Source organism: Pseudopipra pipra, chromosome 2 (assembly GCF_036250125.1).
Source record: "Pseudopipra pipra isolate bDixPip1 chromosome 2, bDixPip1.hap1, whole genome shotgun sequence".
Lineage (NCBI taxonomy): Eukaryota > Metazoa > Chordata > Aves > Passeriformes > Pipridae > Pseudopipra > Pseudopipra pipra.
In genome coordinates this window covers 118,149,770-118,165,239 of record NC_087550.1, presented here as the reverse complement: position 1 = coordinate 118,165,239, position 15,470 = coordinate 118,149,770, and the positions used below count along the sequence as shown (strand labels likewise).

The 15,470-nt window shown below is 40.8% G+C and overlaps 1 protein-coding gene across 1 annotated transcript in view; it reads right to left on the bottom strand.

Moving 5' to 3' along the window:
* RCAN1 (regulator of calcineurin 1) overlaps positions 1–14,906 on the bottom strand; it is a 41,358-nt gene extending 26,452 nt beyond the window's left edge. Inside the window, exon 1 of the mRNA XM_064647129.1 lies at positions 14,649–14,906. Within this exon, the coding sequence (XP_064503199.1) occupies positions 14,649–14,852 (204 nt within the window). The 5' untranslated portion in view covers positions 14,853–14,906. The remainder of the gene's footprint in view (positions 1–14,648) is intronic.
* Between the last annotated feature and the right edge of the window lie 564 nt (positions 14,907–15,470).

The following is a 15,470-nucleotide window of genomic DNA, read 5'->3' as shown; positions in this document are numbered from 1 at the left end:
GCTTTTTCCCCCCCCCTCAAGGAATATTTAAAAGATTGGGATGCTAACATCAGGCCTGTACTGTTAAGATGGTATAAAATAGATATATTAGAAGATTAGGCTTTAATATTCCATGGAATCCCAGACTGGTTTGGGTGGGAAGGGACCTCAAAGCCCATCCAGTGCCACCCCTGCCATGGGCAGGGACACCTTCCACCAGCCCAGGGTGCTCCAACCTGGCCTTGGACACTTGCAGGGATCCAGGGGCAGCCACAGCTTCCCTGGGAATTCTCTCCCAGCCCCTCCCCACCCTCCCAGGGAAGGATTTTTCCCTAATTCCTAATCTAACCCTCCTCTGTGCCTGTTTGAAGCCATTCCCCCTCCTCCACTCACTCCAGGCCCTCCTAAAGAATTCTTGGGAGTTCCAACCTTATTTCTTCTTCCTTTAAATCCTCCCCTATCCCAGGGATGGGAATTGCAGCTCAGGTTTGCTCCAGTTTCATTTACTCATTTCCTGGCTCTTAATTCAACAGCTTCTGACGTGACAGAAGGAAAAATCCCTCCCCAAGGTCACCTGCAGTTATTGGTGTTGTTTCAAAAGGAGAATAAAGAAGAATCAGGGAATATCCTGAGTGGGAAAAGACCCCCAAGGATCATCCCAGTCCCTGCCCAGGACACCCCAAAAATCCCCCTCTGTCCCTGAGAGCTTTGTCCACATTTTTTGAAGGTAAATTCCAAGAGCAGAGCCGAGGCAAGGAGCTGTTTTCCCTCAACAGCCTCTCCCAAGGTATTTTCCTTTCAGAGCCTGAAATTTTGGAGCTGTCCCATGATTTCTATGGACCCCACACAGATCCAAAATGAATATAACAGAGCTGTGCTCTGTCCCAGAAAATCCATTTACAGGTTCCCTGTGGGACAGTTTTCCAGCCCCACCACCTGAAAAATAAATCCCTATGATGTGTTTATTCCTCCCTTGGAAAAATCCATGACTTGACCCTTCCACTTCCAGGCATTAAACACCAAATTCCTGTTCACTGACTGGCAAACTTTAAAGGGAAATTCCACTTCAGAATATCTGAGTAACCAACCAGACTCCTTATAGAAAAGTTTGGAAGGAGCACATTCCAAAATGTAAAGGGCTTTTTCCAACCTTGTTTCCACTCCTGCAGGGAATATAATCAAATGATCCAGAGTAAATTGATGACAGTTTTTCCCCTCATTTGATTATTCTGGGAGGGAATAAACATTTTTCAGACATAATTTAGTGGCAACTATTTCTCTGGTCGTGTTAAGTTCTGTTTTCCACCTGGAAAACGTTCCAACACTTTGGGATCTTAATCCCAAAGAAACCTGCTGAGGGAAGGACAAAGCCCTCCAGGGAAAAATCTCCAGGAAATCTCTTGTCCCTTGTTCAAGAAGTGATATTTTGATATTTTTTGGAACAAAACCAAACCTAAACTGAGGAATCCTGATGTTCATTTATCCCTAATTCAGGTAATTCCACCTGGAATTCCTTCCTCAAAGCCATCCTGGGTCTTGGGAGCTGGGTTGGGAAAACACAAGGAATATTTCTGATTGAGGAGTGTTTAGGAATCCCACACAAGGTTTGTTCTCCTCTGGAAAGGGGGGAACATAGGAAAAAAAAAATAGGAGTGTTAAAAGGTTGGGAATTTTTAAGGAGCACTCTCTGTTCACTCCCAGTAATCCTGGGAGTCTCTAAACCCAGATCCAGACACCAGTAAGGGATTATTTCCTCAGGACATTCCTTGATCCTTGAAAAAAGGATCTGGAAAAGGTGGTTTCCTTTGACAGAGCTCCTTCCTGGAAGGAAAAATCCAGGGAAGAAAAGTGGCCCTTGGAGGGAGAGGGGGGAGTTTTCTCCAAGACATCACAGAGCAAAAAACATGGAATGTCTGGAGGCTCCTGGGGAGTTTCCATGGGATGTTAGAGCAGGAAAAAGGGTTAAAGGAGAAGGGGGGATGAAAAGGGTATTTGGCAGAGGATGATTTTAAGAATTAAAGGGCAGAAGTGACAGAGAGAATTCCCATGGGATGGGGATAAAAGCTGTGGGAATTAAAGAATCCCAGGGGATGGAGAGGGGCAGGGGGAAGTTCAATCTGGATTCCATATCCAGGGAGGGGGCTCAGCTCAGTGGGATCTGGGATGGCTCAGAATTAACGTTTAAAGGCCCTTTCTGGTCATTAAATCTCTTCAGATTGAGCTGAAAACGAGGCCCCACCCACTTCCCAAAGAAATTCCAGTGGTTTAAAGCATTTTCCCTTTCCTTTGGCCTCTTCCAAAAGAGCCCAGGAATTGAGCAGGACACAGGAATTGGGAGAACACCCCCCAGGAGTTCCCACTCTTTCTCACACCAATTCCCTCTCCAAGTTCTCGTTGGCCCCAGAAAATCTGGGCCTATTTAACATCCCAACCTGCCAGAAATGTGCATTTTAATTCCTGTCTTCTTTGGCCTGGTATTTCCTGTCATCCTCCTCCCTGAACTGGAATATTACAGCAAATATTCCCAGGACTAAAAACTAACCCAAGCTTTCCATGGTAATGGAAATATTCCTGCTGCCACCAGCTCTGAGGAATTATTTATATTTTATATATTTATATATTCTAATATATTTTTATAGTTTTATATATTTATATATTCTAATATATTTATATATTCTATATATATTTTTATATTTATATTTTTATATATATTTATATTTTTTATATATATAAATAAATATAAAGACTGTTCCCATGTGACCAGTTAAGGCTTATCATTTTTTTTCCAGCTGAATTGGGTTTTCATGGAACTCCTCTAAGGGAGGGTTTTGTTGCACAAGGAGGAAAACCCAGGAATGTGCTCAAGTGTTCTTCAGAAAAACACCATTAATGCTGCTTTAGGACCCTTAAACACCACATTTTGGGGAAGGGACACTTCAAATAATGATTATTAAACAATAATTTGCAAACATATGAAATGAATTCAATCAGATCTCTCTGCTCATCAATCAACTCTGCTGTCCCACATCCAATCTAATTGAAAAAAATTCAGATTATTCACTTCCAAGACTGAAGTTGGGCCGGTTGGGTTCAAGACCTTTCAGCATTTCTTTGTTTAGGGTCGTTCCTCGGGGTTGGATTTGCTGATCCCAGTGTTTTTTCCCAAGATTTGGACTCCTGGTCTGTCATGTTGCAGCTGCATTTTGTTCAGAGATTTATTATTATTATTATTACTATTATTATTATTATTTTGATCTTTAGCTGCCATTTCTGAGAAGCAAAAAAGCAGGATTTGTCCCCAAAGCGGTTTTTTGTACATTTTTACAGTGTTTTTTCCCCCTCTGGCAGGTACAAGAACTGTCACCCAGCGAAGGTATGGCCATAACCCCGACGAAGGAGAATGAAAAATCCTTCTAAAATTAACAATTTACTACCTTGATTATGGTAAAACTGCTCCTTGAGGGAGTGCAAAGGTAAAGAGATGGAAAAATCCCGTGTTTGGGGTTTTTTCTAATGCCAACACTTATTTAATTCAAATATTAGAGATATTTGTTATGTGCCCATCCTCTGACACACCCCCTGTAACTCAGGGAAAAATAAAACTCCAGGAAATTCAAAATGAGACTCCCAACACAGGAGTTCAGGAAACCACAGGAGCTGCTCGGAATCAGGCTGGGATTTTGGGAATTTTAAGGAAAGAAATTCTCCCACTGAAGTCACAGAAGAGCAAAATATCTTCTAAGAATGTTCCAAGAGGGGAGCAAAAAAAAAAAAAAGGCAATTTAATATAATATTAAGTTATTGGACCTCTAAGAACATATTAAAAGCACCCAGAAATTTCAGAAGTGTTTAAAAATATACTAATAAAGAGCATAAAATGTGGTGGAAGGGACCTTCAAGATCATCTCATTCCAACCCCCTGCCATGGGACCTTCCTCTAGAACAAGTTGCTCCAACCTGGCCTTGATAAGATAATAAAATGTAATAAAAGGAGCCACAAAAAAGTCTGGATTTTATCCTGAACCCCCTGAATTTTTGGTAAGGTTAATACCTGATATATTGGAATTTTCTCAGACATTTAGTGACACATCAGCATCACACTGAAAGCTTTTAAAGTCTTTAACAATAAAGCTTCGAGGTTGCATTTAATGTCTTTGATTTTATGGTTCTGATTGAAGGGAAGAAAACAAACCAAAAAAAGGACCAGCATTAGAAAATAACTCCTGAAAACATTTTAACTTCCTGAACCTTCAAGGCAGTGATTTTTGGTTTAGGAACTTCCACTTGCTGAAGTGGAAGTTTTGCACCTTGTTTTAAGTTCTGCTACAGGAATTTTTGGGTTTCCCTATTTTTTTTTTTTTCAGCAGGGGAGATGAAAACATTCACTGCAGCCCAGCAGATGAAAATGGAATTTTACTTTGGAAGGAAAGAAAACATGACTAAGGAACAATCTCTCCTGAACCATCTCCTGAAGAATTCCTGCACTTCCACTGCTCTGGGTGAGGTTCCTAAAAGCGGATTTCTATTGGGATATAGCAAAAAAAAAAGCTTTTTAAATGAGCTCAAAGTCAATATACACCTTATATATATTATATACCTCCTCCTCCCTTCCCTTCCCCATGGAAAAATCCCCAAATCCTGATGGGAAAAGCTTTATTCCTGCCTTATTGATGGGCTCTCTTTAGTGTGTTTGATGTGCTGTGATGAGGAGTGAACACACACTCATTGTTTTTAATAGAAGCCTGATGATTTAACCTGCTCTGATCCGATTATTCCTTGGATTACACAACCCCAGGCTGGAGTTATTCAGACTTTCCACTGCCTGCACCAGCAGCTGTTTCCCTGGCACCTGGAGCTGAGGAAAATCCGAGCCCTTAATCAGAGTTTCCATGAGCCAAGAGATGCCTGCAATGGGCCGGACGGGATGTGGCCCAAGGGCCAAGTGGGCAGAGACAGGAACTCCAGGAAAAATAAACCCCATCCTGCAAAGGGGTGAACACCCCTCAGGAGCTGGGAGAACATCCCGCCAGGAGGCAGGAGAACACTCTCAGGAGCTGGGAGAACACCCCTTAGGAACTGGGAGAACAACCCTCAGGAGGTGGGAGAAAACATTCCCTCAGGAGGTGGGAGAAAACATTCCCTCAGGAGGTGGGAGAAAACATTCCCTCAGGAGGTGGGAGAAAACATTCCCTCAGGAGGTGGGAGAACATCCCTCAGGAATTGGGAGAACATCCCCTCAGGAATTGGGAAAACACCCCTCAGGAATTGGGAGAACAACCTTCAGGAGGTGGGAGAAAACAACCCCTCAGGAATTGGGAAAACAGCCCTCAGGAATTGGGAAAACAGCCCTCAGGAATTGGGAGAATGTCCCCTCAGGAACTGGGAGAACACCCCTCAGGAACTGGGAGAAAACATTCTTTCAGGAATTGGGATAACATCCCTCAGAAAACAGGAGAACACTCCACAGGAATTGGGAGAACACCCTTCAGGAACTGGAAGAACATCCCCTCAGGAATTGGGAGAACATCCCCTCAGGAACTGGAAGAACACCTGTCAGGAATTGGGAGAACATCCCCTCAGGAATTGGGAAAAAAAATCCCCTCAGGAACTGGGAGAAAACATCCCCTCAGGAACTGGGAGAAAACATCCCCTCAGGAATGGGGAGAAAACATCCCCTCAGGAATGGGGGGAAAACATCCCCTCAGGAATTGGGAGAACATCCCCTCAGGAGGTTGGAAAACATCCCTCAGGAGGTAGGAAAACACCCCTCAGGAATCAGGAGAAAACATCCCCTCAGGAATTGGGAAAACATCCCCTCAGGAATTGGGAGAACATCCCCTCAGGAATTGGGAGAACATCCCCTCAGGAATTGGGAGAACACCCCTCAGGAATTGGGAGAACATCCCCTCAGGAATTGGGAGAACATCCCCTCAGGAATTGGGAAAACATCCCCTCAGGAATTGGGAGAACACCCCTCAGGAATTGGGAGAAAACATCCCCTCAGGAATTGGGAGAACATCCCCTCAGGAACTGGAAGAACACCTGTCAGGAATTGGGAGAACATCCCCTCAGGAATTGGGAGAACATCCCCTCAGGAATTGGGAGAACATCCCCTCAGGAATTGGGAAAACATCCCCTCAGGAATGGGGAGAAAACATCCCCTCAGGAATGGGGAGAAAACATCCCCTCAGGAATGGGGAGAAAACATCCCCTCAGGAATGGGGAGAAAACATCCCCTCAGGAATGGGGAGAAAACATCCCCTCAGGAACTGGGAGAAAACATCCCCTCAGGAATTGGGAGAACACCTGTCAGGAATTGGGAGAACATCCCCTCAGGAGGTTGGAAAACATCCCTCAGGAGGTAGGAAAACACCCCTCAGGAATCAGGAGAAAACATCCCCTCAGGAATTGGGAAAACATCCCCTCAGGAACTGGGAGAACACCCCTCAGGAATTGGGAGAACATCCCCTCAGGAATTGGGAGAACATCCCCTCAGGAATTGGGAAAACATCCCCTCAGGAATTGGGAAAACATCCCCTCAGGAATTGGGAAAACATCCCCTCAGGAATTGGGAAAACATCCCCTCAGGAATTGGGAGAAAATCCCCTCAGGAATGGGTAGAAAACATCCCCTCAGGAATTGGGAGAAAACATCCCCTCAGGAATTGGGAGAAAACATCCCCTCAGGAATTGGGAGAAAACATCCCCTCAGGAACTGGGAGAAAACATCCCCTCAGGAATTGGGAGAACATCCCCTCAGGAACTGGAAGAACACCTGTCAGGAATTGGGAGAACATCCCCTCAGGAATTGGGAGAAAACATCCCCTCAGGAACTGGGAGAAAACATCCCCTCAGGAACTGGGAGAAAACATCCCCTCAGGAATGGGGGGAAAACATCCCCTCAGGAATTGGGAGAACATCCCCTCAGGAGGTTGGAAAACATCCCTCAGGAGGTAGGAAAACACCCCTCAGGAATCAGGAGAAAACATCCCCTCAGGAATTGGGAAAACATCCCCTCAGGAACTGGGAGAACACCCCTCAGGAATTGGGAGAACATCCCCTCAGGAATGGGGAGAACATCCCCTCAGGAATGGGGAGAACATCCCCTCAGGAATGGGGAGAAAACATCCCCTCAGGAATGGGGAGAAAACATCCCCTCAGGAATGGGGAGAAAACATCCCCTCAGGAATGGGGAGAAAACATCCCCTCAGGAATGGGGAGAAAACATCCCCTCAGGAATGGGGAGAAAACATCCCCTCAGGAATGGGGAGAAAACATCCCCTCAGGAACTGGAAGAACACCTGTCAGGAATTGGGAGAACATCCCCTCAGGAATTGGGAGAACACCTGTCAGGAATTGGGAGAACATCCCCTCAGGAATTGGGAAAACACCCCCCAGGAGTTCCCACCGATTCCCTCTTTCTCACACCAATTCCCTCTCCAAGTTCTCGTTGGCCCCAGAAAATCTGGGCCTATTTAACATCCCAACCTGCCAGAAATGTGCATTTTAATTCCTGTCTTCTCTGGCCTGGTATTTCCTGTCATCCTCCTCCCTGAACTGGAATATTCCAACAAATATTCCCAGGACTAAAAACTAACCCAAGCTTTCCATGGTAATGGAAATATTCCTGCTGCCACCAGCTCGGAGGAATTATCACAGGCCAGACAAAACCAATAATAATAATTATCAAACTCCATAAAAAATATCAGAGATGGCCTTAATGTATTTAATAATATTATCTATATTTTTGGGGTTACCAGAAGGGAGGGGTTATTTTAACTACAAACCCACACAGGTGTTTTATTTAACTACAGGGATTCTTCACCTAAAAAAAAATGGAAATAGGGAAAAAAACCCGATTTATTTTAACAATCCAGCTTTTATCTCCTGGCACTTCACCAGCTTTCTATTTCTACAGAGAAAGGAAGCAGCAACTCTAGGAAAAAAAAACTAAAATAAAAAGAAACAGTTCTTGCCTTTCAGCCAGTTTTTACTTGGAAAACATCCTGATTTTTAAGAGGTCTTTATACAGAGATTTATTTCGAAACCAGACCTTCACAGAAGTTTCCAGAATGGCCAATAAAATAAAATAAAGTGATTTTTTTTGCTTTACCTGCCTGTATCTAAAAGTCAAAGCCTGATTATTTTTTTAATTAAGCATCCTGAGGTGATTTTTTTCCAATATCAAACAACCTCAAAAAGCAAACCCACCTCAAACCCAACTCGTGAACCACCTGAAAATCTGCAAAGGGAAGAAGAAGATTCATCCCTGATGAATTTTAATAAATCAAATTAACTGAGTATTGACAGGCCTGGTTTAGAGGGACCTGATTTACAGCTTTTATTTCTTCCTCCCAGCACTTTTTACTGCCCAAGATAAGCCAGAATGACTTGTTTTTAATTAATTAGTGAGTCATTATTTATTACTGGCCCCACTCATAAAGCAGAGCTGTCAATACTCAGTTAATTTTAAAATGTATTCCAAGTTATTATATAATTTATATTTTTTATATACCTTGTGCACATATATATTACATGTATTATATACCAGACACCACTCACAAATCAGTTCCACTTCCATTCTTAATATTAATATTCCCAACTTTTTCATATCTGAAAATATATTTTAATATATTATTAATATATTTATATATTATACTACATATATAGTATATTTTAAATATATTATATATAAATATATAATATGTATTATATATATTATATATTATATATTATATATAATATATTTATATATTAAATATATTATATATAATATATAAATATATTATATATAATATATAAATATATATTTTATATATTTTATATATTATATATTATATATAAATATATAATATATTTTATATATAAAATATATAAAATATAAATATATATTATATATATTATATATTATATATTATATATTATATATTATATATTATATATTATATATTATATATTATATATTATATATTATATATAAATATATTGTATTATTAAATATATTAAATATATTATTAAATATATATTTATATATAAATAAGTATATTATATATTGATATATTAATTTATTTTGATATATGTGAAAATATTAATATTACTCAATATTAATATACTTCAATATTAATATAATACATGATATGAAATATTATATCTATTAAAATATATATTGCTTTAATTTTTTAATGGTTTGACTGTTCAAAATAAACCCAGATTGTTGGGATGTGACTGAACCAACAATCTTAACCCTGAGCTTTTTTTTAGAAAGCAGCAGCGTTGAAAGAACTCAAAACACTGTCAAAATATATTGATTTTTTTTGGCAGAGGAAGAATGAAACCCTTCAAAATATCAGGAGAAAGGAGTTTGACACCCCCTCAGGGAAGGTTTTGGCCCAGGCAGAGCTGTAAAAATATTCCTCTTTTTCTGAAATCTTCCTTTGAATGGGATCTAAGAGGGTGTCTCGTGATGATTTCAGTGGGTTGTAAAGCCATTCAAAAGGTCTAAAAACGGGGCTCATTTAACAGCTTGAGTTTTAGGGCAGTTCCCAACAAGGTTTTGCTGCATAAAGCTGAAGGAAAAGCAGGATTTTGAAGGTGGAATTAGGATATTATAAATATAATTAATATAATTATAAATATAATTAAAAATATATAAATATATCTTATAATATAAAATATATAATATACATAATATATTATATAGAATATATTATAAAGAATAAATATAGTAGATATTATACAATAAATATATATCATATAATAAATATAGTATATATAATATATAATAAATATAATATATAATATATAATATATAATATATAATATATAATATATAATATATAATATATAATATATAATATATAATATATAATATATAATATATAATATATAATATATAGTATATAGTATATAGTATATAGTATATAGTATATAGTATATAGTATATAATATATAATATATAATATATAATATATAATATATTTATCTTGAGCTTATCATATTGATAAAAATATTCTATTACATTTATTACAGTTCTAAAATATAGATTATACATTATATTTCTACTGAAATTATATTTATATCAGATGAAATTGTTATAGTGATATAGTTCTATATAGTTATACAATAAATTTATTAGATAATGAATTATATTTGCATTGAAATCATTATATTTATGAAAATATTATATTGTTACATTTTAGTTATAAAATTACATTATTAGGTAATGAATTCTATTTATATTGAGATCATATTTATTACAATATTATATTAAATTGTTACATTATAGTTGTAAAATTATATTATTAGATAATGAATTCTATTTACATTGAGATCATTACATTAAACTATTATATGAAATGGTTCTATTGTAGTTATACAATTATATTATTATATAACAATATTAATAGTGAAATAATTATTAAAACATTACATTAAAATATCACATTAAATAGTTGTGTTATGCTATAAAATTGTATTATTGTGTAATAAATGATCTTATAACGCAGGATGATCAGGATTCAACCTCCTGAGCCCTGCTTTGCCTGGTCCTACAACTCCAGGGCTTTCTGCCCTTCTTTAGCCTTTAGCTTCAAGCACAAAAAGAACATTTCTCTTATTTTTTTCACTAAATAATCCCAGTTTCCCTGTTCCCCTGGGGTTATGTGAGGACACCCTGCAGGAAACTGCCTCACTCCAGCTTCCAACAGGCCACATTTATTTCATTATCCACCTTTCCAGCAAAGTTTTCCCAGAGAAAAAACTGTCACTGTGACAGAAAAGCCCCTTTTCAAGTTATCCAGAAATCTGAATATTTGCTAATTATGGCAAACCTGCTGCTGCTTTCACTGATTTGCAGGAACTCGGGGAAAAAAGAGCAGAATTCAGGGAATTATTAAGGTTGGAAAAGACTTTCAAACCCCCCAGAACCAGCCCTAAACCACATCCCTGGCGTGGTTTGAGAGCCCCAAAAATCCAATTTCCAAGTCCAATTCCCCTCCCACCTCCAGACAATTCCTGAGTAATTCCAGAGGCTGGGACTCCCCCACCTCCAGCCAATTCCTGAGCAATTCCAGAGGCTGGGACTCCCCCACCTCCAGCCAATTCCTGAGCAATTCCAGAGGCTGGGACTCGACCACATCCAGCCAATTCCTGAGCAATTCCAGAGGCTGGGACTCCCCCACCTCCAGACAATTCCCAAGCAATTCCAGAGGCTGGGACTCCCCCACCTCCAGCCAATTCCTGAGCAATTCCAGAGGCTGGGACTCCCCCACCTCCAACGCTCATCCCAGGGATATTTGAAAGGAATTTAAGGAGCAGCAGCAAAAAAATCCTTCCATTCTTTTCTCAGCAGCCCGGGGGAAATTTCTTTTCCAAGGAACTCTGTGTGTGTCCCTCTGGCACTTCCCAAATTCCCCAAGGAGCCTGGAATTAGGCCGGGATCAGCTGGCACAGCAGGGCTGGGGCACCTACTTAGGCAGGGACTAAGAGGGCACAGAGGAAGGTTTTTAGCCCAGAACTTCTCCAGCCAGCAGGAATTCACATCCCTTTGGAATTCCAGAATCCAAGGAAGTTTATTTATTGTCACTTGACAGCACAAGTTCTAGAAAAAAAAAAACCACCCTGAGTGTCTCCACTGAGAGAGAAAAGCTCTGGAAAAAATGGAATTACCAGCTGAGGAGGATGGGAAGATATAAAAGCAGAATTGCTGGCTTTAATAATTAGCTGATTATTATAATTTATTTTTTTTTTAAATAAATGAGCACACAGGAATAGTTCTAAGAGATAAAACTCATCTGGGGTTACAATCCCTCAAGTGTAAAAAATCAACAGCAAAACTACCAAAAAGCTGCAGGTCAGAAAACAGAAACAGAAATTGGTTCAGAAAGTCAAAAATGGCATTTTTGCATTTTTCCAAGGTCGTTTGCCAACCTAGAGATAAAAAAATCTTCATTTCTTGTGCTTAAGAATAAAAGAAAAGACAGAGAATTGAAAGGTATTCCTAAATTGTGCTTTAGAAAAACTTGGGAGTATTTAAGGGTTCTCTGGAAGATTTAGGGGCTGATATTAAAAAACTCAATTAGGAGGTATTTTTATTTCTCATGAGAATAAAGCAAAGAACAAACTGTCATTTATTAGAATTCCCCTCGATAAGAGGGTCTGTTTTTTAAAAGATTGGTCACAAATCAAATAAAAATTCAGATTTCTCAACGGGGACCTCGACAGGCTGCTAAAATAAATTTAAAACAAAATCAAAAAAGGAGAGAAATAACAAATTCAAGCAGCATTTCAAGCACAGAGCAGCGTTTGGGGAGGGTTAAAATAGAAATAGCTGTCCTGTCTCACCTTTGATGGGATCAACCCTCCCCAAATAGGGCAATCCAGGATTATTAAGGGGCCTTCTGAAGGGAAAAAGAACCATTAATTACACAGAGAAGGTATTTTAGGAGGGTTACACACGCTGGGAAAAGTAGGAAGCTCCCAGAAAAGCAGCAAACCACACCCAAATTCACAGGATATTTAAAAAACAGTGTCTGGGGTGTGTTTTACAACCCCCTTCCTCCTCCCTTCAACACCACAAAGCTCCACACAACTGTCTGCTGGGGTAAATTGAATTTTCTGTTCACACCCTACAGCAAACCAAGGGAGTTTTCTTTAAATTAAGCCCCTAACCAGGTGTTAAATTTAAATTATTTAAAATTATTATCTGGGACTCATTTTAGTGTGGTCAGCAGCACTTTACACCCCTGAGTGACAAAATATCTTCATTTTCTGAGACACCAGAGCCAGGAAATGCTGCAGGAAAACTGAAAGAACACGGGGTTTTCCTCACTTTTAATATAACCTTGTTATATTAAAATATGTAAATAAATAAAATATATAGATATATAAAAATAAAAGCACCACCTAAAATGCTGAAGGCACCTTTCCCACCCCCAAAATTAGAGATACAGCCTCGGTTCCACCTCCTCTCTCTCTTTGCAACCCCCTGACATTTGGCCCAAAGAACCAATTCCAACCAAATCCAGTCCATGAATGGGTTTCCCTACGCAGCATTCACATATTTCCAGCTTTATTTCCCACTAACTGCAGTTAAATTCTGTATTTCAGTGGTTAAAAGTTCAGTTCCCTGACACTTGAGCTCGTTTTTCCACCTATCAAATGTCTGTGCACAACCAGCATGTTTTAAATCACCAGGTCCCAAGTCCCTCAACTCTTCTCTTCCTTTATTTTGCATTATTTATAAAACTCTGAGGCTTTTTTCCCCTCTTGGACACACCCATTTATCCAAGTTCAAGAGAATTCTTCCATCCTTTGCCTCAGAAATGTGATTTATGCAGTAACTGTACAAGTTGTCACCCATAGGGAAGAGAACACAGTTTATGCTGAGATGATGAACAGCTAACTAATGATGAACATCTAATTAATGTGTTATTATTTTAAGGAATCTGCACCCCTTCCTGCTGCAGCTCTTAGGAAAGGAGGGAAAAAAGACTTTAAAACAATTTTTTATTGTAGTTTTAAGGACACCCAAGACTTTGCCCTCGTCTAAATTAAATTACTGGAGACAGAGATGAATTGGAATAATAAAAAGAAAGACTGAAAAATGGTTTAAGTGTTCAGAGACCCATCCCTGGGAGTGCCCAAGGCTGGGCTGGATGGAACCTGGAGCAACCTGGCATACTAAAGATGTCCCTGCCCATGGATCTTTAAGGTCCCTTCCGCCCCAAACCAGTCTGGAATTCTATGATAACACCAAAAGATAAAATATATTGGCATTAAAAATTCCATAACCTTAGAAACTGCAATATAATGTAGCCACATCTCCTATTTTTAATACATTTACACTGACAGCGGGTCGAGTATTTCACGAAGACAGGGGCAATTATTTTAAGGGATTTAAAACCAGCACCATTACTGCCTGATTTTTCAAGTCCATTCCCTTGAATTCCCACCCGTTTAAAAAAACCTTAAGCATCTCCCTCAGCATGAAAGACACCTGGAAAGAAGAGCCTGATAGGAAAACCAACCATAAAAACGTATTAAAAAAAAAAAGCCAAAAAAAAGTGCATTTGGGTGCCCCAACCAAAACCTCGACCCCAACCAAAACCTCGACCACAACGGCACAGGGTGGCCCAGGGCCAATCTTTTTCCCCATTCCGGTCTCTGCAGAGCTTCTCCCTGAGCTAAGGGTTGGGGAATTAAAGGAATTAAGTGGGGACGGTTGTTGGTGTTGAATCACGGAGGCTGGAGAGGAGCTCCGGGATGTGCCCATGTGCCCCAGCCCAGCCCAGGGCACCGAGCGCCGCGTCCCGGCGTTCCCCGGACACCCCCCGGGATGGGCACTGCAAACCTCCCAGGGCAGTTCTAATGTTTAACAACCTTTTCCACGAAGGAATTCCCCCTCCTGTCCAACCTGAGCCTCCCCTGGCACAGCTGGAGGCCGTTCCCTCTCCTCCTGTCCCTTGTTCCCTGGCAGCAGAGCCCGACCCCCCCCCGGCTCCCCGCTCCCGTCAGGGAGTTGCGGAGCGGGTTGGGCTCGTTCCCGACACCCGACGGCATTCCAGGCGCGGATCCCGGGCAGGGCAGGGCGCTGTCTCGCCGCCCTTTCCCCTCCGAGCCCCGCCGAGGTCGGCGGCGGCCCCTCACCCGCTGCCCCCCGGCCCCGCTCACCCGGCACGGCCCGTCCTGGAACACGCGCGGGTCCAGGTTGCAGGCGATGATGGCGGTGGGCAGGTCCCGCAGCGCCACCGCCTCCATCTCGCCGTCAACGAAGCTCCACTCCGCGTCCGTCTCCTCCTCCTCCTCTTCCTCTCCCTCCTCCTCCTCCCCTTCCCCGGGCGGCGGCGGCGGCTCCCGGAGCGGCGGCTCCTCCATGGCCGGGGCCGCGCGGAGGCGGCTGAGCGGACGTTGCCGAGGCGGCTTCACCCGCCCCTCCGGCCGCCATTTTGTTTACTGCACCCCCGCGCCGTCTGAGCCAATAGGAAGCCGCCGCCGCCGCCCCCCCGCCCCGTGTCAGCCAATAGAAAGCGGCGGCCGCCGTGGCAACAGGTGTTCGGCTGAGGCGCCTTCCGCCATCTTGAGTGAGGGCAACGGTGAGGGAGAGCAACAGACGGTATATTTAATATACTATATACGTGAAATATGCCATAAATACTATATATACTGTAGAGATGGCATACAAAGTTGTCGTTGCTTCGCCCCAACTGGCAACCGAGCAACATACTATATATAGATATATATACATGTATATATGTGTATATATATGTATATATATATGTATATATGTATACATATCTATGTATCTATAGATGCATATATATGTGTATATGTAGACTGTGTTATATATATGTATACCATATATATATATATACACTATATACACTATATATACACTATATACACTATATATACACTATATACATGTATAGTGTGTATATGGCATATACATAGTGTATATATACAGTGTAAGTATACTATATATAAAATTATGGT